General features: G+C 25.0%; 1 protein-coding gene across 1 annotated transcript; it reads right to left on the reverse strand.

Moving 5' to 3' along the window:
* Positions 1-108: 108 nt before the first annotated feature.
* Positions 109-26,267, reverse strand: MKS88_005285 (uncharacterized protein; the record flags this gene model as incomplete). The annotated part of the gene is made up of 3 exons (XM_067218533.1): positions 109-12,697; positions 12,893-24,171; positions 24,267-26,267. The coding sequence occupies 3 exons, from the start codon at positions 26,265-26,267 to the stop codon at positions 109-111; spliced, it is 25,869 nt and encodes an 8,622-aa protein (XP_067070500.1).
* Between the last annotated feature and the right edge of the window lie 1,685 nt (positions 26,268-27,952).

A 27,952-nucleotide genomic window follows, 5' to 3' on the forward strand; every position in this document is an offset into this window, starting at 1 on the left:
TTATTCATAAAAAAGTCTCATTTTACTATCCTCGTAATAATGGAGTATACAACAAAAAAAATATATATTTAATTAAGATATAAAGGTGAATGTGAACAAACTTCCAATTTAAAACCACGGAAACCACGTTCCTTTCATATTTTTTAAGTATTTTTTATTCATAGATATTTCCATTAAATCTATTACAGAATTGTTTACATGCTGAATGTATTTTTTTTCTGTTATTTTGTGATTCATATTTTGCTGAATGCTTTCAATGACAACATCATTATCTTCGTAACATTTCCCTGTAGTATTTTCAGCATCCCTATTTCCCATTTGGCAGTTTTCTGTAAAGGTCTCTTCATTGCTCGTATGTTCAACATCATTTAATTTATTATTCTTAATATTTTTGCTACTAATATGTTCTAACTTTTTTTGTTCTAACATGCGTTCTACATGCTTTAGTTCTTCATTGTTTTGTTTTTTCTCTGCAGTTTTATTTGTTCTAACTTTTCTTTTCTGCTTACTATTATGATAAGAGTTATTCTTTGCATTTGATTCGTTATTTGTTTCCTTATCTGCGACAAGTGCATGACTTTGTGATTTTTTATTCGTTTGTCTATTTTCAATATTTGGAATATTGTTACCCACTTCAACTGTGTTTTTGTTATTATCTATTTTATCTTTTAAGACAGTACTTTTTATATTTTGAGTGACTTCACTATTATTGTCACACGCTTCCTTCAATAATTTGGGTTGTAATTCTTTTTTTTTCCTACTCCTTTTTTGATTCGTTTTTTTCACATTTTTCACATTTGTATCTTCCTTAATACTTAAATCTTCAGAATTATTATCCGATGATATTTCTGAAAATGATATATCTTGTAAATCTGAACAGTATTCATATACATTTATATCTGTCTCCTTTTTACTATCTCCGGTTTTTAATACTGATGTGCTTTTTCTACTCTCCAATCTGTTTTTATATAGAAATAGAATTCGATAACATATGCTACTTACATACTCTTCAGCATTCTTTAAAATTTTTCTTTTTTCTAAATCTCCTATATAAAATGAATTTATGTATGCGTTCAATTTCTCTTCATGTTTTTTGGTTGATCTTTTTTGCAAAATCTTTCGACTCTCCTTATAAATATGTATCGAAAGGAAATCATCCAAAATAGTTAGATTTAAAAAGTTTTTTATATAACTACTATTTTTCTTTAAAGCCATAACTGCTGCATAAAAATTAGAAGGGAAAGAACCTCTTAACCCTTCGAAACCTATAAACTCTTGAATATTTCTTGTTAGTCTAAATGGGATTTTTCTGTACACTCCTTTTGCGATTGCTAAATCCATATATAAAGGTTTTCCTTCAAAATACGTAGTTCTACCTGAACGCTTCGACAAAAGTATTTTATCTAAAGATATATGTAACCTAAAGAATATATAATTTAACATACACAATAGTGAATAACTCCTAACAAATTGATTATTCAAGATATAATAACTTTCCAAGTTATTCTGAATAGAATAAAAGTAACTTCTCATTATATTCCTGGGTACCATTTTACAAATATCTCTAAAATGTTTTTTTAAGCTTTTCCTTTCACATTCCTTAAAGACCTCAGAAAACCACTCATTTTTACTTAAAAAGTATATTAATTCTTCATAAGATAATGAACCATAATTCATATAACGTATGTCTCGTAAGATTTCTCCATTTTCATATGTGTTACAGACACTAGAATTACTCGCATTTATTATTTTTTCGCTACCTTTGCAAGTTTTTTCCTCCATTGTATCAATTTTTGATGTTATTCCCCTCTTACATCTATTGGTTTCATCATTATTAATAGTCTTCAGTTGTACTAGACCCTTTTTTTCATTTTTCCTCCTAGGTGAGTTGTTCTTCGTCTTAATTTGCTCGTTATTTTGCTCCTTATTTTGCTCGCTGTTTTTAACATTTTCAACCTTTACACATTTATCAATTTTTTCCCTTTCTTCTTCAAGTAAGGATACAATTTTATTTATCAAAAACGTGCGAATTGTATTTTTGATGAGATTTCTGTGATTCATTAATATATTATCCATGGAATATTTTTCTTTTTTGACGACCAGTGCATAATCATTATAAAGTTCCTTCAGCGTAATATCTTCAGTAGATTCATCCATTAATCTAAAAGAAGGATGTAACGGAGTATTTATGTTTATTTTAAGTGATAAACCTCTCTTTCTTGTGTGTGCAAACTTAAACATTATATTATTTAACAAAATTTGAAATAACATAAATTTATGTTCTGATTTGTAACGAATAAATTTGCATGGTTGTATTGTGTAATAATAAATATTTCCATCACTTGTTAATAAACTAATTTTATTCAAAAAGTAATTGTTTCGAACAGTAGAAAGAATGGACGAGTTTAATTTGATAATATTCGTAGGAACAAATAGGTTTAAATTACAGTGATAATTTAAGAATTCTCCTATATATTTCAATCTTTGTCCAGGTAGTTCAACTTTTACAGGTAAAGTTGAAAACATATCATATAAGGAATATGAGAAATCCTCTAAATGTTGATTTTCTTTTAATGAATAAATAATTATAAAAAGCATATCCTTCCATTTCTTGACAAAATTTGTGAAAATACCTAATGAAAAGAAACTACCTTTATACTGATTCTCATTTATTTTAACATTCTTTAAATTATCCATATCTGTTTTTTCTTTCCTTCTCTGACCTTCAAATAATTTCGATTTTACTCCCTTATCTTTTTTTGTATTTATAATCTTTTCAATACGCGCGTTTTTTTTTAAATATTTCAGATCCTTTTTAAATTCTCTCCAAAATATATTCATTCTTTTAATCACCGTAGTATACTTTCTACTAGTTATATAATTTTTTTTTATTTTTTCCTTATATCGCTTATACATAATATGTTTTTCTGTGAATTTTTGAATAATTTTAGATACATGTATTTGAGAATATGAAAATTCCATACACTGATTAAATAAATTATTTACAAAATGAAAGGTTTCCTCATGCGCCTGAAATCTGGTGTAATTCAAAATTTCGTTGCATATATGATCCAACGATAAAAAAATATCCGAGTGCTTGCACTTATATATATTCAATAATTGATCAAAGCCGTCTTTGAATAAATGAGAATATGTGTATTCATTTGTACTACGTGTAGCAGCAGTATTAATCGTGCTAATATTCGCGACATCATTCGAAACAGAGTTTGCACTAGTGTTCATACATATTACATCAGTTAGTTCTGTATTATTTACACCCATTTGGGTTTTCCTATTAGTACTATTTGCACCAAAATCTACCATATTCATTTTCTGCATCATAATTTGTCCATTATTCCTTATACTAATTGCACTATCTCCATTATTGCTACTGACACAATTTGTGCAAGTTCCTCTGTTATTATTTTCAGTAGGTACATTGAATATGCCCATATTTTTATGATTCGTTATATTGCACGTTTTCATATTCTGAACATTGCATACCTTATCCTCTTCTGTGTTAATATATAACATTTGAGTGGCACTGCTCTTAACATTTTCAATGGAATCATTTTGATATTTGTGAGAACTCCTTTTTTCTTTCTCATTTGACAGTTTAATATTAGGAATTTCGAATTTATTCTTTTCACAATTTTTCTTATTTGTATTTTTCAAAATATTATAACTATTTCTAATTAACAATGAATTACTTTTTATTCCTATTTTTTTGTTAATTTCATTCAAATAATATAATTTGTCCTTTCTATCTATATGAAGAGTTCTGAAGTCATAAAATATATCCTGTGGAAATTTACGCATTAAAACATAAAAAATTTTATGAAAATATAAATAATTTTCCCCTTTCACATTTACATTGTTCATTAAGAAAGGTAGATAGAATAACCAGATATTTGGGGATATGTTATCGCTGTATTTATTGAACGTCTGAATTATCGAATTGTCGTTCTTATTATAATTTAACATATAAAATACGTTACTTAAGTAGTAGAATGCTTTATGTATATTCAAACTTGAGTAAATTAGATAAGAAATTAATGAACTTAAAAAAAATGTTGTATTTTTGTTCTCCTTAAAAGTTTTATTACAGTAATCTGCCCACACAATCCACGAATTATTCTTAAGTGGGTACATTTTTAATGATGTAAGGAAGCATTCTTCAATTAAATTTCTATCAAAAGTATAATATTTTTTTTTATCACATTTGCAAGTAAAATCGACATTATCTTTCGTTTGTTGTTTTTTTTTATTTCCTGTTTTAACTCTTTTTTTCTGTTTCTCTTTATTTTCTTCCTTTCCGTTGTTAGTTTCCTTCTGGCAAAACTGATTATTATCTAATATCACATTTTTGTTCTCATTCTCATCTACGTTTTCATTATTTAATTTTTGAAATTTCTTGTTTCTTCTCCTTCTTTTTACGTTTTTATTATTAGTCTGCTCTTCATTTTTTTCCATAAATGTGTTACTATTTATATGTTCCTCTTTCTCCCCCAATGGATTTTTATTGTGAACCCCCATCTTATTACTGGCATTGTTATTACTGTCGTCATTCTTATTAGCATTTTCGCTATTTTCATTATTATTACTATTACTATTACTATTACCATTATTTTTGCTCCTATCTACATTGGCATTGTTACATTCATCGATCTTCTTCATTTTGGAGCTATTTTCACCTTGAATAACATTCTTAATATTTATTATTTCATTTCCAACGTCTCCCCTCGTGCTACCCTTATTCACGTTCTTGCAACCCACACATTTTGATTTAGTACTTTTTTCAATAAAGTTATTTCTATACAAAAATAAAATAATCTTATTCATGTTACATAGAATTCTTCCTTTCATATAAAAAAACTCACTTCTAAACTTCTCATAATTAACAATTGGCAAGGAATCAAAATTAAAAGTGTTAATAAGATTTAATGAATTAATATAACATTTCAATTTCTTCACTACCCTAAGAAGAAAATTATTTTTTTCTAATTTTTTAAGGTTAATACATATGTTAAAATACTCATATTCCATATTTGTAATATACATAAAATTTTCCTCATGAAATATGTTTACTCTTCTTTCTTTTCTGTGATAGTTCTTTTTACTACACAAATCAGTTTCATCACACACTGTACTGTATTTTTCAAGCATATTATATGGTATATTATAAGTGTTGCTACAGATGTTACTCTTAATTAATTTTTTTAAATTCATTTTTATTATTTCTATCTTATACATATAATTTCCTTTCGCATCGGATGTATTATTATTATAATTTATAAAATTCTCATAAATTTTGTGAAAATAACTGTAGGACATAATATTCATTTTTCTCATATTTTTAATATGACATAACGCGCGATAACTGTTTTTCTTTTTTGAATTTTCTACACTTCCATTATTACATACGGAAAGCAAACCACAGTTCTCCATAAATATTTTGCAAATTTTTAAAAAAAGAACTTTCCACAGATAATCATATTTCATATTGTTAATATCTTCATAAAAATAAATACTTTTGTCTTTATTGCAAATATTAAATAAGTTATGTAATAGGTATATTAATTTTATTTCTTTTTCTTCTTTTTCTGTATTTTTTCTATTTATAGAATATTCTTTTATAATTTCTATACTTGTTCTTGCATGTTCAAATAATTCTGCATGTGCACATAAAATACTCATGTTACTATTTTTATAAATTAATAATTGCCTAACTTTATTAAGTAATAAACTCATTCCATCATTTATGTTATCTTTAACTCTTTTTATATGTTTACTCTTCAAATCAAATTTTAATTTTCTCATTAGGAGTGTGTTACCCTGTTTATTCATGTTATATAAGACTTTATTTTCTTCTTTACATAACATATCTTTATGCCCAGAATTAATTTTCCACAATTCATTCTTCCCTGTATCTATTTCATCAATCCCATTATGTTCATTATAACATATATTCTCAATAATTATGTCATTATTTTCTTTTAACTTATCAATTATTTTCTCTAAGTATAAATGCGCAATATTGTTCATGCAATCACTTCCACCACAACATATATTTTCCAGGGCGCTCAACTCATTTATGCAGGCTAAATAGTTATTGTTGGTACAAACATTCTTATTATTATGATTGATGCAAATCTCATTTTCATTCCCATTATTTGGGAGATCCTTAACTTTATCACAGATCTCATCTTTCTTATCAACCATGTCATTTTCATTCTTGTTATTATCGTCATTGTTTTTAGTATCCACACACGTTTGTACTTTTAAACTGTTTTTATCACTCTTAAAGTAATCATCAATAGTTGTTTGAATTTTTCCGTTATCTCTTTTATTAGATGTTAAACTGTTTAAACAATTTCTTCCACTCTTTCTGCTTTTCGCATTTACATTTCTTTTTTTCAAATTTCCTTTATCAACTTTTGCATTTTTTTCTTTCTCGACAATTTTCACACAGGTATCATTTTCTCCGTTTATCGACTTACCTCCTACCTGTTCATCTACCAGTGGTATTTTTGTTGTTATATCCTTTTTTTCTTCACTACTACACTCTATATTTATAACCTCCATTTTTTTATCTACTTGCATACATTTTAAATTATCATTTATTATACTATAAACCTTATCTAAATTTGTTATATAGTTACTTCTTAACGATTCATAATTGCAATTCAAAAAAACAGTAGTTTTTTCCTTTTTTTTTTTCGAAATCGACATACCCCCACTCAAATCAATAGCTGTAGAGTTATAAATATTTTTTCTTTCCTTTAAATCGGTTAATTTCATATAACTCTCAATAGATGTTACATTATTAAAATAATTCAAACTATCCATCCAATTTATTTTATTAATGTTTACTTCTTCTTTTGTTAAATGTAAATTTTCATAATTAATGAAATGTTTTAGATAAGAATATTCGTTTTTGTAATAAAGATTATAATGGTTAAAGAATAAAGTGTTTGATAATTCATTATTCCTTACATAGTATTTTCTTAAAGCGTACACATTATCATATTCGTTTAAAGAACTATTTATTTCTAATAAAAAATTGATGATATGTTTACAAGTATTATAGTTTTTCTTCACCAGATATTCGTTATTTTCATCTATTGTACCTAACTGTTTCGTACTTATAGCCAACATATTCTCCTTCTTACTTTCACTTTGATCCTTCGTTTCACAAGGCTTCTTATTTCTATTCTGTTTCCTATTTTGAGTTTCCTGCCCATTTTCAACATCATACGCGTTTTGAACTTCACTCCTGCTTTCAAACTTCCTTATTCTCCTCATATGGGAAAATAATAATATCTGCAACATGCACTTCGAAATTTCATATGTGCAAAAATTCTTCGCACAATAAAAAATAATTTCCGTGGGGATATATAACATAAGGTTAATCTTAAATACACATGTCAGCGTGGTTTCTAATACGTTAATTTTATAGTCATTTGCAAACACATTATTCTGGTATATTTTGTTATTATTCCAACACGTACTAAATTTAGAAATGGTTTCTCCTTCATTTCTTGAGTTACTAGCTTTATAATAGTTTGCGAACGATTCATAAATTCTAATGTAATTATAAAGAAACTGTACAATACAAAAATTCAAACGATTAATTTGTTGGTTACTTAAAATATTAAAAAGTTGAGGAAAAATTTCAATCCACATGTATCTACAATAATCCTTAAAAATACTCACTAAACTTAATATAGGTTTAAATAAATATTTGGCTTTAACGAACTTTTCTTTGCATCTATTTATAAAAAGTTGTTGCTCTATGCAGTATTTTGTTAAATAATATTTCCAACTATTAAAATCATCATTATAGTTTTCTGTATTAATTTCAACATCCCTTTTTTCTGCTATATTATTTTTCTTAATTTTAGAATTGTTCTTCATGTTGTTCGTATTACTATCAAAACTTTGTGTTTTGAGAACATGTCTATTTCTTTTAGTTTCATTTTTTAAATTTTTTTCACTTTTTTCATTTTTCTTCTTACACAAAAATGGAACCAATCCTTGGGTTTGATTTTCTATACAAACATATGTATCAACATTATGCTTAAAAAACGAAAATAAAATATGTAAAAAAAGGGATATAAAATACTTGTCAATAATGTATTTAAAATAATCATTCCTAAATAAGAAACATATAGTTTCAAACAGGTCGTTGTATAAGAAATATTTCTGAAAAATTTGTATACATGCATGTTTAATTTTTGGAAAGAAAGAAAATGTCCCTCTTAGAATATTTGGTAAAAGATAACTTAAGAACTTATTTTTCATGTCAATAAAATGAAACTTATCAACATACTTTTCCTTTTCCTTTTTAATAAAATGCAACAATATGTCATAATATTTTACGTAACAAAAATAGTCATCAGAATAGTCAAAAATAATTAATTTACTTATTATAGAAGCCTTCTCTTCAGAAGATAAATTTATACGTAAGTTCTCATTTTCATTATATATGATCTTTTTCAATTTTTTTCTCTTCCTCAATAAAAATATATCCTTACATAAAACTTCCTCAATAATACTTCTTTCATATAAATTATCATAAAATTTTATTCTTTTGCAATATCTTTTTCTTATCCCTTTATTTGTATTTTTTTTACCATCTTCATTATTCATGAGTATTTTCCTTTTATTATCTTTTTTACAACTAATAGGAACTGCATTTTCACAGCTATTCTTAAGTATAGCACAGTTTTCACTTACCCTTTTATGTAAATAATGTGTACATAAGTTATTATTATTATTCTTTCTACTATTCTTTTTTTTATGAAGTACTTCTCTGTATAGCATACTTTTCCTTCTTTTTTCATATCTTACCCTATCCTTCGAAAAATGATACCTATTTAAGATTTTATAATTATACATATAAATACGCAAGTTACAATTTTTTGTATGCATACTATTTATGTACTTTATGTAATGGCTAGCCTCAAACATTTTCCTCGTTTTTCCGTTTAATTCATTTATTATTTTTTTCATTTCCATTCTTTTACTTAATCTATTCTCCTCATCTTCGTCAAAAGAAGAAGAACAAGACATATCAGCAGAACTTACATTAGAGGAACATTTATATAAGCTTCCATCACCAGCAGAGTATACATTTGTTATATGGTTCTCAATAATGTTTAAAATGAACAAGTTAAAGTTTGAACAATTTTTACGCTCCATTTGTAGTAATAATTGTAATATCTCAAAAAAGTATAATACATTTTTCATTTCGAGTAAATGTATGTTCATATTTATTAAAAATATTAACTGTTTGAGAACTATTAATTTTCTCTTTTTCTGAAAGCAATAGCGTGCTATACACTTTAACTTACTTAAGAATTGCAATAAAAGAAATCTAATTAAATCTTCATACTGTTTTGATATGTTCCTACTATGAATTTGACAGAAAAGCCCAAATATGCTTAGGCTTGTTTCTAATTTCACATTAACAAATAGCACATTATTTACATAATACACCTTTGTCATCTTATATTCATCCATTCCATTAAGACAAATGTATATTAACATTTCATGTAAAAACTCAATTTTCTTACATATATTTTCTTCCCTTTCAAAACTTCTATCAAAAATAAAGTGGGAACATTTATCTTTTCTACGCTTTTGTTCCTTAATATCACAGTTATTTAATATATTAATAAAAGTTGGCATAAGTAAATTATGTGATAATATTATGTGATGAATTAAAAAAAGAATTGCCTGTTGAATCTTCACATTATTAGAATTTATTAGTAAGCAGAAAATACAACTTAACATATGTAAATTTTTGCAAATATTCCTTTTATTTACATATTTGAAGAGCACTTCTAATATCATATAAATGGTTTTTATAATATACTTATCGTATCGTTTGTTCGTTATTTCACAAATACATTCGAGTTTATTTATGTAATTCTTATTCGTAATTTTCCCATTAACACTTTTCTCCTCATTAGTAATTTTCTCACTAATAATTTTTCCCTTATTTATATCACTAAATGTATATGAATTATTAATAATTGTTATTTGATTATTATTTATTCTATTACAATCATTAACATTAAAATTAGAGTCTCCTTCTATCACATTATTCCTAGTTGCGTCACTTTTCATATAATTACTTTTTTCCAACTTCATTGTGTTATCCATGGAACACATGCTCAAAAGGTTCTCCATATTTTTCAATTCACATGACACCCTTCTAGTAAAAGGACGTTTGTTTAAATGGTCCACTCCTCCAGTGTCATGTGAAAGTACATTTAATTCTTCCTTATTGTAATTATTTAACTTAAATGAATCATTGTTATTTTGAGTATTATACTGTCCATCTTTATTATAATTATTAGTTTCAAAAACATTCCCTGTTACTACATCGTTATTCTTATTCTTTTCATTTTTATTTATGCCATTTTTATTTTCGTCATTCTGAGTATCAACCTGGTTAATACTTAAAGATAAACTCTTCATATTATTAACATTCTCTTCGACACTGTTTATTACACTTTTTTTTTTTCTAAAACGCTCCTTTTTGGAACATTTTAACTGATAAAAACTCATCAGCACCTTATACATATCCAAATACTTAATCTTTACATTATCCTTAATTCTTAATATATCCTCAAGGATAACAAGAATTCTATTCCTTACATCTTTTTCATGTAACTCATTTCCATTTTGTATTAAAAAAGAAATAATCATATTCGTAAAAACATTCAAAATACTAAAATTAACACTTATGTATTTGTACTTTTTAATTACATTGACAATACCGATAAGAAAAATCTGTCTTTTATCATCATTTATAGTTTTCATATAATAATTATACATTGCATCTGTTAATTGAGCTAATGTTTTGTTTTTTTTGTAATATCCATTTTTGCATTTTCCTACATTATTTTCATGAACGGTTTGTCCTCCTTTCTCGTAACAAGATGAAATTTTTTTTTTATTATTATTGCAATTCAACATGGTGTTCCGCTTTCGTTCCCTCAGTTTGTAACTTACCATAGTTGTGTCAACATGTCCATTGGAGCTTCCTTTCTCAAAACAATAAGCTATTTCTGTTTTATTATCTGCTTCTATATTTTCGACATTATTGAACTTTTTTAACACAACTCTGTTATTCTTTATATAAAACAAATCATTCACGCAGCTGCAAAAAATATTGAATTTTATTAATTCAAGTACAGCTTTTAAGGAAAATATTAAAAAATGCTTCTTTGTACTATTAATATGTATATTATCGGTAAATTTTTTGAAATTCTTCAAAATTGAAGCTATTATGTATGGGTATATATTAAAAAAATCATACTTATATTCTAACAAAAATTCTAATATGTGTAATTTATTTAAAATACTTCCATCCCTTTTTATAAGGTTAATAACGAAGTTTCTATGATTAAACAAGTCATAACATTTTAAACTGTTATTTTTGAACACATAATGATATAAATTTCGTGTGTAATTACCCGCATTATACAAATAAATATTCTTATAATAGCTGTATAAATCATTTTGTTCTTTATTGTCCATTATTCTATTATTTCTTCTAAATTCGTTAAAATAAAAATAATTTAAATAATTTCTTTTTTTATAACATTGCCAAATCTTACTTTTATACGAAATATTCCTATTTTGCACACTACGCAAAGTAATTAAATTTTTCAACTCTTCCAAATTTGTTCTGATTAAATTTTCTTCTTCATTTTTATAGCTAAATATTAAATAAGGATAAATCTTTCTCAAATCACTTATTCTATTACTAAAGTAATATTTATAAATACTAATTATATTTCGAATGCTCAACTGCTTTATATATTCTGAAGGAGAATAAATAAACTTCTTATTAATTTTTCTCACATAAATAAATAACAAACGTCTATTTCTTTTGCATTTCACTTTTCTTACAATATCTATAAGCAAACTACATATAATTAATTTATTTGCAATTGTTTCCATACAACGACCTCTATAATCTAGTAAAGCTTTTAAAGTGTACGCAATTTCATTTGTATTAAAAAATAAATTATAACTATAAAAAGGGTAAAATCTAATATTGTTTTCTCCTCTAAATACTGACATATGAAATAAACAATAATCATTATTCACTGTTGATGGATTTGTGTTGTCATTCAACTTATATATAAAAGAACTATTCTCCTCATTCCTAATGGGCCTTATTGTAGTGTACTTATTATTCCAATATATATTCCCGTATGCGTTATTATACTTTAAATTTGCACCATTATGCTCTTCCCTATGTCTTATATCTACATACACATCATAATTACGACATTTAATGCTATTATTATTACTAAATCCATTGTTATAATAAATCCTACCATTATTTGAGTCTTTATTATTCAAAGAAATATCTTCACGATTATTTTCTGCATAGTCCCGGTTATATATATTCTTCCATTTATTACTATTCACCTTCTCTACTTTAGTATTAAAATTGTTAAAACAATTAATATAAGAATCGGAAAACAGTTTGGCAAGAAAAATCATAAAAATGCCGTTTTTATTCAAACCATTTGTGTTCTCCCTATCATGTGTATTTATTAACCTATTTTCAGCATCCTGAAAAATTATATATTCTATATTTTCAATAATCCGGATATATTCTTCTAATATTGGTGTAATTATAAATCTCACAGATGTTTCATAAAATTTTCTTAGAATTGAAAAATTAAAGTTATGCAAAATATGTATAACAGTAAAAAACAAAAATCGTTTTTCTCTGAATGATAAATTTCTCATTGCATGTTTTCTAAAAAATTTAATTAAATAACTGAAATTTATATTTCTACTTGTACATATAATAAAAGATAGCATAATAAACATATTAGTCCTCAAAAAAAATAAATACTTGTTATTTTCCATACTATCGAATGCATTCCGTTTATACCCATTGTTATTTCTTCCTAACGTTTTAGGTACATCCTTTTCAACTTCACCATTTGATACATTTAAAGCATCTAAGTTTACGTATTTATGTAAATCCCCAGAAAAATGGAAGAAAATTATAAATATTTTAACACATTTTTTGCACTCATTATTATTCAAAAAGAGATAGAAATTATTATCCTCCAAAAATAAATATTGACTAATCATATAACACACACATACATACAATATTTCAATTATACTTGTTTTATTTCTTTTAATTCTTTCTTCATAAAAATTCATATAAATGTAAGAAGGTTCATGTTTTACTAAAACGTGAACGACATTTATAACACAGAATAAATTATATATAAATTTGTTATTAATAAAAAGAGATGAATTAATAGATTGACCTTTCCCATTGAAATAACCTTCCTTATCTTCTTCTTCACCAGATTTCTCAATAAGAATCTCTAAACCCTCTCGCAAGTATAATATGCTTTTTTTTTCCAAATTCATTTCAACGTTTTTGTAAATAAAATCATTCAACTGGGAATTATCAAGAGTGATAATTTCTTTAATTAGTTCATCATTTATACTAAAAGAATATATACTAAATACATTTAACAAAACTGCATTTGTTCTAACATTAGAAATATATCTTAATAGAATACTAGTAAGGAAATTAAAATTATTAAAAATGTATTTTCTTAATCCAGTTAAATGTTTTAAATTTAATACGGACACAAAACATGAAAACAAATTGTAGTTTTGTCTAGAATTCATAAAATACATAAAAGCATGTTCGTAATTGTTACAACACAACAAGCTTAAACTGTACTTATAAAAACTATTTATTCCAATACGGCTATTATTATTATTCGCAATGAAATATTCTAATACACTTCTTTCCTTATATGTATTCGTATTATTATCTACATCATTTCCTATGCAACTATTAACACTTTTGCACATATCGTTCCTCATTTCGAACATGCCTGTGTTAATTCCATTATTGTTGGTATGGTAATTATTTCCCTTAAAACACAATTCAGCACATACATTTCGATCTCTATCAACATTACCGTTATCGAAAATGGAGCGGTATTCATCTGCAATAGTTTCACTAATGTTACTAAACCTATTTTCATTAAATATCAAACCGCTACCATAACTCCTTTCATGTTCCATTGTTTTCTTCGACTCGTTCAAATAATTTATAGAAAGAGTACCTCCTTTTTTTACACGCTTATGAATGCTTAATAACAAATCAACTATATCCCTAAATTGATCATAAGTCAATTTGGCTATACTAAAAAAGTTATAAAAAATTGCCATTATTTGCTCCACATCTTTGCTATCACTTTTATCATATGCACCTTTTTCATTAAATAGCTCTATGTACTTAACAAACCCTTGCAATAAATATGAAGAGAAGAGATAAGGAAATAGGCAGTATATTTTACTAAGACCAACAATAAAATTTTTACTCAGCGGATAACATTTTTTTTTTAAGGCATATGATAAATTACATAAAATAGACTTCAAATATAATTTTAAATCACTCTTATTCAATTTCCAAATATTTAAAAAAGTTCTGTTTATATTTACTAATTTCGAACTACTAAACCTACCATCATTTTTAAAAACATTTCTATCCACTGAAATATTATTTTTTGTATTGTTACCACTTGGATAATTTGCTTCTAATCTTTTTACACCTCTTGTTAATTCTGCATTATTTGTATTATTTTTCACAACTTTAGATTTAATGTCTTCCTTTCTCATTATATTCGTATTTTCATTCTTTCTTAAATCCTTTTCCTGCTCATCGTTTCTTATTAAATAAAATAAGATCTCTTCTGCCCTAACACATAATTCTTTCTCTTTGCTAAATAAAAAATTAAGCAATATGTGTATACAACGATTGTATAGATATATGTGCTTCTCACATGTCACTGAATTCACTACTGGCAATAAATACTTATACAGCGGATGAGAATAATAAATTCTTACGAACATCATAAAATACATAAAAAATTCAATAACAATGTTATAATCTTCTCTTAAAAATTGCTTCCTCATAAATTGCTCCTCTGCAATTTCCTCATTTACAAATTGCTCCTTTTCTAATAAATTCTTTATATATTCCTTACTTCCATTTTCTTTTATTTCATTTCCAGTGCTAACACCAGTATATTCTTTATATTTTTGTTTCTCTTTCTCGTCAATTAATGTCTTAACCTGATTCAACTGCATATCCTCTTTATCTTTAAAGTATAAATAAAAGTCCTGGTAATAGTTTTTATACTCATCTTTCCTATTATTATTAATATTGTAATAGTTACTACTAAATTTTATATTTTGGCTGTCACCTAAATTTATGTTATTCATATTCATCTCAACATTTCTATTCTCCTCAGTTAAGCTGCATTTATTTTCGTTATAATTTAAATTATCGTTACCTAAATTTTCCGTTTTCGTATATTCAAAATTGTTCAATTTGTGATCATGCGCACTTCCACAAATTAAACTACTCTTATAATTCGATTGTTCTTCTCCTACAAAAGAACTATTACTATTTACGTTATTGACATTCTTATTATTTACATAATTATAAATTATTTCCTCTTTATTTGATGTACCTTTGTTTACATTTCTATTAAAATAATTATTATTATAAATATTCATATAGTTTATACTATCTTTATTAAGATCTGATCTATTTCTCACTTCACTATTTATATCTGTGTAAAAATGGTCATCCCATTTTATTAAATTATCCATCATATTGTCATTTCCTTCTTTGTTATAATTTACTAAAGAGTTGTCTGCTATATTTATATTTTCCATTACAAAATTATTATTCAGCGTTTTACTAAATCTATGCATACTTCTTTCATCGTTTCCTTCTGTACACTCAGAAAACTTATTATTAAAATATAAAGAAAAATAAGAATTTAGAACTTTTCTTTTCACTCTCTGCTCATTATAATTTATAGTATCATCCATATTATAATTTTCGTAATTTTTTTTATCAATATATTCCTTAAAATGTTTAGAAATTCTATCAATGTTACCTGATAACATATTCCTTTCTTCATTTACAGCTATACTTATGTTATAATCTTCATTATTATTATCCCCTCCAGTCAAGTGTTCCATTTTAGTTGGAAAAAAACAGTTACGATCCCTTTTTTTTATTTTTTCATATAAATTTTGTAATTCTTTACTTTTCTGCTCATTGAGATTACTGTTATACATATTAGAAACCATGTCATTCATGCTGTCTTTACTGCTGTGTACATTAGTATAAGGATAATTTTTTCCATCTAACATATTAGCATTATTAATAATTTTTGGGCAATTATCCAAATTAAGATTACATGCACTGAAATTCTTAAATTCATTAAGTATATCATTTGAGTTAAAGTTTAACTTCTCATCATATATGAAATTTAAATTTTCGTGTTCATGTAAATTTATATTCATACCATTGTTTGGACACATATTTACTATATTACCATTTAGAATGTAATTGAAATAATTATTGTTATCATCCTTTTTTCCTAAACATTCTATAATTTGCACAATATCCTCTATTAATTTTCCTATAATGTTAAAATCAAATTTTATATACGGTTTCTGTGATAGAAAAAAACAGTATATATCTACGTAAGTAATTTTACGATTTAGCGAAGCTTTCCTAAAGTTAGTAATACAATAATGCTTCAAGAATAAATCCTGCAAACATGTATTATTTTTTTCACAATATTTATATGTTAACAAATCTCTTACATCGGATCTTACTATCTTTGCTACGATAACAAATGCCTTTTTTATAAAATATCTATCTTTCTGTTCTTTATTTAAATTATAAATAAATATTTTTAATATGTTAATTAATATTTTACTCATTTTTCTTACATCCTTTTCATTCCTTTTATTTTTTTTTCTTAATGTCAGAATATCCCATGTGTATATTTCATCCTTATTATACCAAAAACATGTTCCCTTTAATAAACGTTTATCCTTTATGGAACTGTTTTTATTTTCATTCGTCTCAGTCGAATGATGTAGCTTCAATTTATCAGATTCACTACAACGATGCGCCGCCTTTTCATTCGTCCCAAAAAAAGCTCTTATTTTTTCTACGTCACTTTTTATTTTGTTAACTGTTTCTTTCTTAACATATTTTAATAGCCTAAAATCTTTGTCATTAACATTGCTGTTATTAGTATATAAATTATTTACATCATCTACAAATGTGTTGTCAGCTGTCTTTATGTTATTTAAAATGTATGTATTAATTTCACCAACGTAACCGATATATAAGGATGAAATTACTAAGGAAAAACATTCTTCAATTAACAGTTGTACAATTCGGACATATTTCAATTTTGATCTTTCATAACAAGTTAATAACATATGAATGATACTGTATATATTATATTTTACCCAATATGGGTGCAAAATTCTAATGACTTTTAATAATAATAATAAACCAAAAATTTTCTTCTTGATTTTTGACTCATTACATATATTACATATATGCGTACATAAATCTGAAAAAAAGCAAGATTTCAAGCATTTTTTAATTTCCACAGGTTGCACCTTTAATACAGTTTTTATAACCTTTTCCACAAATTTTAAACCTTGCACACTAATTTGTACGAAATGAGGGTGATATTCTATTAAATTACAAAATGTATAAATAAATGATGATACATCCATTTCATTATTATGATACTTCATATAAATAAAATTTTCTTTTCCCAATAGTACAAATCTATTAGATAGAATCAAAGAAATTCTCCTAATAATATGTTTAACTATTTGCCTTAATATATCCTTCCATGTATCATCATCACAATTGCTTTCACATCTGTTCTCATTTTCCCTAATAGATTCAATGCCCACATTTCCTTCATCCTTTTTATTTCGTACTATCCTTTTGAATCCTACCATTTCGTCCTTCTTTGGTCTTTTTTCATTTATTTCAATTAACAAAATTAAAAAACAGTACATTAATTTTCTTATAAATTTATTATTATTATCTCTATAAATAAAAGTATATTTATATAGATACTTTATGCATTGACACGTTTCGAATGAATACCTTTTATTTTCATCGCTGCATATGCTATTTATTTTTTCTCTGAAGGCAGTATCATCATAAATAGAATTTTTATGCGCAGATTCGTTATCTTCTGCAAATATTTTGCTAGAAAATATGAAATCTTCATATTTTGAACTCTTTCCCCTTCTTAAATTAGTTCTTTTACTATATCTTTTTTTGAAAAACACATTACAACCACTTAAATTCTTCTGCGTAGATGCAGTAGCATCTGCTTCTTCTGCCTTATTAACATCATTTAAACAACTAACACTGTTGTTGTGGTCTCTTTTCTTAAAATCATTATTCATAGAACCAACCTTAACCATATATTCGTAAAATTCTGATATACACTTTGCATGATCAAATATGAAAATAAATATTGTAATTACTATCCTGTAACAATTAATCCTCAAATCTCTTTGAATGCAATTAAAACATAGATCACTTTTACAGAAATATTTCATTTTCTCATTATCAATAAATCTTTTATATTTATTAAAATTAGTATTTTGTATAAAAAATGATTTCATTTTTTTATCATATAAATAATTTCTTTGATCCTTACAGTTGTAATCACTTCGATGACTATTCATATTTTCAGAATGCGTTTGAAATATGTTCTTATTCTTTTCACTTCTTTCATCTAACCTTTCAAAACAATGTTCCTTATTATCATTCCTCCAAATATCTATCCTCATTGCACCGTTAGCATTTGGATAAATGTTCCTTGTATCTTTTCCGATAACAGCAGAACTGACCTTAATTTTCTTACATCCTTTTTCTTTTTCATCTCTGATTTCATCAGACATCTTTCTCTTCTTCACATTTTTTAGCTTTTTAAAACTAAAAAAAAGGAACATTTTATTTCTGTTCTTCTTCTTCCTCTTTTTCTTTTTTGTCCACCTTAATTTTGTTGCTGCATGCATCCTAATAAAAAATTTTCCCCTAAAATGGTTTGTTGAAGACTTCTTATAATAATACAAATACTTTGAATTATTACTCTTCATTGTAGTCTTCAAAATTTTATAACAATAATTTAACGTTTCTTCAAAATCTATGTGATTTATAACGCTATCAAACTTATTGTTAAAAATATCATTCATGAGTAAATTTAACAAATTAAAATTATTCCAAGAACTGCTACAGTTCTTGTCTGATTCAGCTTCTCCTATATTTGACATACTATTCCTATGCAAGCAGTTGTTATTTTTCTGTATTGTTTGATTGTAATTTACTTCTTCAACAATATTTGCATTACAAATTACAGACGGTTCGTTTTCTAGGTTTTTTTCATTCTTTTTTTCCTCTTTTATAATTGCATGACCAACGTTACTTGACTTTCTTCTGACCTTTTTTCTATTTCCACTATTAATGATCTGTTCATCTATATTTTCTTTTTTTTGTTTTTTTGTTTTTTCATTGTACATATACTCATTCGTTTTAATATTTGTTACTTTTCCCTCTTCATTACGTGTACTTTCATTTTCATCTTCAAGTAATATGCCTTTTCGCTTCTTGTTATTATCAGATATATTGTAATTACTGATATTACTATTATCAATAGAGCATGTGTTTTCTATTTTTAAATTTATCAGAGTGTTTCTCATTGAACCTTCTTCTATTATATTACTCAAGAGCTCCTTTTGTTCATTATTTCGATAAAGGCCTCTATTAATTTCCTTCAATGCTTCTCTACATACATGGACATCCTGGATACACCTTTTTTTGCTGTTTTCTTTTATTTGCCTTTTTAAAAAAAAACCTATTCTAAAGTTTGTTTTTACATTACTTTTATTGTTAATATCATAATAATAACTGTTAATTAATTCATTATTTTCGTAAAATTTGCAATATATTCTTAAGATAGTATATAATATTTCCACAAATGCTCTATTTAAATATTTATTTACTTCTCCCTCCAATAGATATTTCCTCCTATGCATTACACCTATTTTACACAGGAAATTATTAGATAAATTTCTATAGAAATCATTTAAATAATATTTCTGTTCATATATGCTATTAAAGTTAAATTGAAAAGAAATTTTATTTTTTAATAACTTCATTAAATTAGTAAAAATGAACGATTTCTTTCCATTCTTGTATTTATAAAAAAAAGAAGAAGAAATATTACATTTTATATCATTGTTATTAACAGTACACACATTCTGCTCAATTGATTTTAATGCAATTTTTATTCTATTTATATTTTTTGAATTTAAACAAACTATTAAAGACTTCATATAAATATGAAAATGTTCATTCATAAAGTTTTTTATTGGTAACTGTAAGCACATTTCGCAAAATAACATCCTATATAATTTTGGAAAAGATAAATATAACCTTTCAAACCAGCTTAAAAAATGATCAATTAAAAAATTTTCCTTTATATCACACTTATAATTTATCTTATTCCCTTGTAACTGATTACACCCCTCATTATTATATTTAAGGTAATTATTTCCACTTCTTCCAACAATAAACGACTTGTCGTTATTTCCGATATCCTCAGTAATTTTACTTCCCTTCTGAAGAGTATTCGAACGCTCACCTCTATCCTCATTCGCATTTAAAAAAGCCTTCTCTGCATTGTTCACGTTCTGATATCCATATACACTATTATAAAGGCTTCCCATTAAATTGTTATTTTCACTCATATTTGGACTCATTTTCGCATTCACGTTTGTATTCATATATTTCATAAGTTTAACATAGTTTAAATTATAGGGATGAAAAAATGTTTCAAGCTGAAAATTAAGTCCCTTTTCATTTTTATTATTCATTTTAAGTTCATTTGCAAATGTGACAAAGCATATAGTCTCAAGGAGAGATTTTAATAAATTAATCACTTGAATGCACTTACTATCTTTCAAAATTATGTCAAAACAAATATCACATATCATTTTTAGCTCGTTTATAAAATGAACGTAATAATTAGAGTAATATTTTATCACTGTCAAAATAAAGTACATAAGTTTTATGGTTAACTCGTTATATGACAAATAACTATTAAATGTATTGTTCATTGAATACGAATTATACCCCATAATATGGTGATCTGTTCTAATATAATCATTAGACGTTAAATTTCTTTTCTTTTTTGCTATCTTTCTTCTTAACTTTTTTGCACTCATCATATCAAACATTGTCATATTGTTCGTAACAGGCATTTTTAATATATTTTTATCCTTCTTTCTATTCTTCAGCAAATTAAATCTGCATAGTGAACGAGTACAACTCTCATTTTCATCTGATAAATAGTAATTTAAAATTTTTCTATTAAATTGTGCGTAATGTATATACTTGTTAATTTTTTTCTTTTCGCCATTTATGTTTAAAAATTTACCATCATAAATAAATAAAAAATTTGTAGGATTTATTATATCACGTTTTCCTAAGTCACAAAATATATAATCAGTATTTCTCTTTTTTTTTACCTCATTTGAATAATCTAATTCTAAATTATTAGTTTGACTTTGATCCGCATGCTCAAAATTTACTTCATGATGATATCTAAATCCTTTAAACAAGTTTATATTGTTCAATAAGACGTCATTTTTATAATTCGATTCAAGATTGCTCATATGACCTACTTCATTTTCATATTCTTCTAAAATGTGCGAATCAAAATAATCTATCGGTATCCCAGATTTATATATTCGCTCATGTCTTCTTCTCCTTTTTCTTTTTTCCTTCTTTATATTACATACATAATACTGTTTGTTGAAAGGTATACAATTATCCAATTTTGTGTTTTTCGGAAAAGACATTAATATTTTTCCTTGAACATTCTTATTCCAAATATTTCTTTTTGTTTTACGTTCTTTATTATTCACTAACCCCTCAAACGCATATATACCTCCTTGCCTCATTAAGTTGAATTCATTTTTTGCACTAATGCCATTGTAAATATAAGAACACCGACCATCTAATAGCCTCTTATCCTCTCTAGTTTTGTAATATTTACCACTATTCAAATTGTATGTTCTATATGCACCTTTATCCTTACAAGAAGCTGATTCGTGAATATATGTTGTGCTTGATTCTGAATTATCAGTATCGCAGACGTTAATTAAACATTCGTACGGCGAACACAACTTATACATCATTTTGTAATAATATATGTCCCTTAACAATTTACTTCTCATATTTTTATTAAAATAAAGTAATGGTTTGAAATTATTTTTAATTTTTAGAAACTTCTTCATCTTCATAATTAAATAATTCAAACAAACTTTGCAAAATAATAAACTTGTACTGCTCAACGCACCAAGTATTTGAAAAATATAAAATATTTGCGGATATTGAAAAAGTAATTTAAATAAAATATCAATAGAATAATTCATAAAATCATGGAAATTATTCCGACTTAAACAACTTAGAATGTTGGCACACATGTATAATAATTTTTTTTCTTCACTTTTTATATAATTCACACAATGGAAAACTTTTGTTTTGTCTTCTTTTAAAAAATTATTAACATTCATATTAATGTGCGAATATTTACTACCACTGCCGCAAAATTTTAGATCAGCAGAATCACACGCTTTCCTTATTTTCATTATCTTTATTTTCATACATCTTTTTACACTTTCTCTTTTAATTTTTAAATTTACCACACTAACAAACGAAAAACAAGAATTAAATAAAATGGAGCATATGAGCATGCGGTAGAATATTTTATATATTATTTTTAGCCATTCATCATTCAGTTCATAACAAAGAGCGGACTCATTTTCCAAATATGAAAAATTAGTATACTGTATATCGTACATGTCTTCAAAGGTATCATCTTCATTTACAATTTTTTTCTCCTTATTTACTGACCACTTTTCGCTTAAATCATTTTCATTATTCTTAATATTTTCACATCTATCATCTTCAATCAATTTAGGGTCGCAATTACTCATACCATAAAAATTAAGATTTTGTTCTGTACTTAAATTATTCCAATTATTATTTTCATATACATAATTATTGTTCCCTGCATTTTCGAATTTATCATTAATAGTTTCATATTGATTATTTGTAATAATAGAATTACCATTATTACAATTATTACTATCATAATTAGAACAAATGCCCTTTTCTGGAATATAACTGGAAATAATAATGTTCAACTTCTTTTCATTTTCATTATTATAAGCATTCATATAGTTAGATAAATCATTCTCAATTGCATAGCTACTAGTATAACTGTTTTTAATGGCACATGTATTTTCACTTTTCCGGTTCATATGGTTAAATTTATTTTCTTTACTCCTAACTAAGCAATTGTAACTATTAAAAAGAAAATCATCATTCTTGGATAAAAAATTTAAAGGTATATATTCATTGCTATCTGTGTTATAGTTAATCTTATTCATATTATCACAAAAAAATTTTGAACAAGATTGATTATGCGTAAAAGAATTCCTGCTATCAGTAAAATTCCTAAATTCTCCCTTATTACCATTGTTTTCATTATTGCTCATACACGTTTTACACATACTGTACAAATTATTAGAAACATCATCCATATTAAGGTATGCGTTACTAACCCCATCCAAGGAATTCTCATTAGAACATTCATTATAATTCATTTTTACATCTTCGTTCAATAATATATTTTCTCTATTTCGATTTAGGTTATTTTCACTACTTTTATGTTTCCTTATATATACGTCATTACCATTTTTAGACGCCTTTCTATCATTATTGTAAGTTTTTCCATCTACATGTTTATCATTTTTATCATTTAGTGACACATTCTTTGCTTCATCAATGGTTTCATTCAAACAATGGTCCTGTTGCACACCCTCCTTGGATTTTTCATGTTTTTCACAGTCCTGTAAGTTGTTTTCATTATTTTCCTGCACATCTTGACTATTCTCTTCCTTTTGCTTATTTACAATTGCTTCTTTATTAAAAAACAAATAAATATAAAAAATATTATTTTTTATACATGCAAAAATGGCATATAACAAATATTTGTATTCTCTTAACAATTCATTCATATCCTGATTTTCCTCAATTTTATAATAAATATTATCAATTACTTTTTTTTTTCTTCTTTTTCCCCCACCTTTACAAGTATAATCTGCCATATATGAGCTAATTTTCATATTAATACTTTTTTGTAAAACATTTTTTTTTTTTTTTTCCTAGATTCCTCTAAAGAATTTCTTAATAATATGGGGTAAAATGCATCATCAGAATAATATTTAACATAACTCCTGTGTGAATAAAAATAGTTTACTTTTTTTTTTATATTGCCTTTGTTATAAACTTTGTTCGTTTTCCCTTTTTTTCTATGCCTTTTAAAATCGGCAATATCATTCATGTTACCTTTCACTATTTTGTTGTACAGGTTAAACAATTCATATTTTAATGAATTGCTCTTATGTAACATTATGTTTAAAATATCAAAATATAGAGAAAAATAGGACACATTTCTACTATTCATTCTGAAGAGTATTTCAATTATGTGAACTAGTAATTTAACACATATATTCTGAATAAAAATAAAGCTATTTTTGTTCATAATAACAAATGAATAATTAAATATACAACATTTTATTACATTATAATTCCATACACTTTTATCTTTAAAATAATAAAGTATATCATGTATTAATATAAATACATGTATATTTAAAAAAGTGTTATTATAATTTAAATAATTCTCATATGTAGACGGATTTAAAAAATATTTTAAAAAATATTTTATATTTTCCTTAAAACTTTCGTGTAACATAAACCGAATATATTCAATAAATTTCTTTTTCTTTTCCATTGAATAATAACATGTATCATATTTTAAAAATTCAAGAATTTTTTCTATTAGAAACTCCTTATAATGAAAATATTTACTACTAGTACTCATCCTTAAAAAATAACATAACATATAAATAACGCTGTTTTTTAAGTTCACAATATTAGACAACTTACAGAAATCAACCTCAAATATGTCACAATCTATATATTTGTAAAATTCCTTTTTTACTATCCTTAATTTATTTCTCAAGAAATAACGACGACTATCATTAAATGGGATGCTTTGTGTATTCGTTCCATTATCATTTAATATGTGTTTGTTAAAGGAATAGTATCCCATACCCATCTTCTTATTAATATTATCATTATTACTGATACTAGTACACATGTCGATACTTGATTTCTCATTGTTATAACCACTTACGTATTCACTCGTTAAAGAATTTTTAATATGATTTTCCTCAAATACATTGTGTTCATTAAAATATTCGTTATGATTAATTGAATTATCAGTATTAAAATTACTCATTTTAGAACATTCAATATTTTGTCCTATTTTTGATTTCTCAGAGTAGGTAATTATATCATTAAATAAATAACTGTAAACATCCCCTTTGATATTATGTGGATAAAAAAAGTATCTCCGCTTATCTTCATTTTCTAAACAATTATTGTTTAACAGTAATGAGGAATTCCGAAAATGATAATTATATGCAGCTTTAAAAATTAATTCTTTTGAATATGTAATATATTCTATAAAGAAAGACTTGGAATATTTAATGTCTAATATATTAAGAACTGAAAGTATTTTACTTAAAATTTTTATAAAAGTTTCATTATTGCTTAACAATTGCGGATATAAATTTATTATTATGTAATTTGATAAAATTATTTCTCTAACAACTTCTAACGAGTCCTTGCAACTTCGTAAGAACTTTTTTTTTTTATGTCTTTTTCTATATATATTAATTGCAGACTTCAAAAATTTCCCTCTCTTTACTTTACTTATAACTTTTCGATAAAAAACTTTTAAAACATTCATAGAAACAACATTAACATATTTATAAATATCAAATAATAGTAGATCATTTTTATGCAATTTGCAAATTTCTGAAATTATACCAATACAAATTAATTGATATTCTTCATTTTCATTTATAATCAGGTTTAAACAAACATTAAAAATTTCAATGATGTATTTTATGTTTCTAAACTTATGAATCATAGAATAAAAAAGGTATAATATGTTTTTTCGAAAAAAAAAAGACTTACTATAATAATAACATGGAGAGCAATCATTCATATAACTTTTTAATAAGGGATATATATCTGTTAAAAAATAACTCTCCTCCTCATTACTCATATATAACAAAGCCGTTCTTTTCGTATGAGATCCATTTTTCTCATCTATATCATCTTGTAACTTTTCATTCTTACACATAAAATTTATTGGCTCTAATTTTTCTTCTACTTCCTGCTCCATCTTCTAATATTACTATCATTTATATTTGTAGGTACCTATGTTGTGTTTGTTCCTATGTAATTTTAAGTATGCTTATTCAGGCGGATGAATGTAACTGTCAGTTAGTACATGTATGCAAATATATACATATATATACACATACATACATTCACATAAATACATATGTATATAGGCAAAATTGAGCAGACATATATTTAAACAGTCTGATGATGCATGAATATATACATACATCTCTGTATTCGTTTACACACTTTGTATGTGCAAGAATATTTGTCTGAATTATACGTGCGTATATGATTACAAATGTTCTTTTCTTTTCTTCAAAATTAAAAAAAAAACAAAAATTCAACAAAATAAAATATTACAAATATAAATGTAACAATGAAAAGTTAATGATGGTAAAAAATAAAATATATATACATATATATAGTTAAAAATACAGTTATAAAACAAAAGTGATATTTAAATTTAAATACATAAATAACTTAAGATCAACACAGATAATAAACAATACGGACAAAAACTAATGACATAAAAAAAAAAAAAAAATTAAAAAAAATTAAATGAAAATTTTCACTTCAAACTGCTATCACTCCTGTTTTTCTCTTTAATTTTCCTATAACTATTATCACATAAATATCTAAAAAAAGCAAAAGAAAAACAGGAAAAAAAAATTATATGTATATACGTATGTATATGTATGCATGTATATATGTATGTATGTGTGTATGCACGTATATATGTATGTATACATGTATGTATGTATACATGTATGTATGTATGTATACATGTATGTATATATGTATGTATGTGTGTACGTATGTATATATATATATACTTATTTTCTTACATGAATAGTATACTTATAAACACCTATCTTATGATGAGCGATGCAATACGCATTTTATGGTACGATATGCAGTATGTAAAATAAAATAGATATAACAATAAATATAAAAAATATATGCATTATTCGTATAAATAAAAAATATACATAAGGTTGACATACCAAAAAAGTATAGATAACATACAAGTACATATGATATATATATGGGTATACATACATAAATATACTTGTATAATCACATGTACTAAATTTATTATCTCTACACAAGTTATTAATATATGCGGGTGTAGAAAAGATTATTCAATATAAAATATGAAAAAACAAAGAAATATATATATATATTAAAATGTTCCTTAAATAATTTTCCACAAATTTTTGAAAATTCCCTTTCAAATATAAAAAATAAGAAACTTTTAAAAAATAAATATGTAACTTCTACAAGTAGGTCTTAAAAAAAATTTGTTTGAAATGAAAAAAATAAAAACAAAATAAAAGGTAATTGATAAATAGATTTATGTAGAGTACTTTAACTTTTTCCATTTTTTTTATATCATGTACTATATTTAAACTATCTTACGATTTTCTTTTCGATAATCTAAAAGTAAATAATATAAAATAAAAGATTTAGGGACGTAAGCGCTCATTTGACTTTCTAAATATATTTAAATTAAATTAAGTGATTAAAGTAAATACAAGTGTCAGCAGTACTACCTATGTACCCATATATTTATGTATGTACTCGTATACCTATTTATGTACACGTATATCTATATATGAACACGTATATCTATATATGCACACGTATATCTATAAATGTACACGTATATCTATATATGTA

Source organism: Plasmodium brasilianum, chromosome 14 (genome assembly GCF_023973825.1).
Source record: "Plasmodium brasilianum strain Bolivian I chromosome 14, whole genome shotgun sequence".
Lineage (NCBI taxonomy): Eukaryota > Apicomplexa > Aconoidasida > Haemosporida > Plasmodiidae > Plasmodium > Plasmodium brasilianum.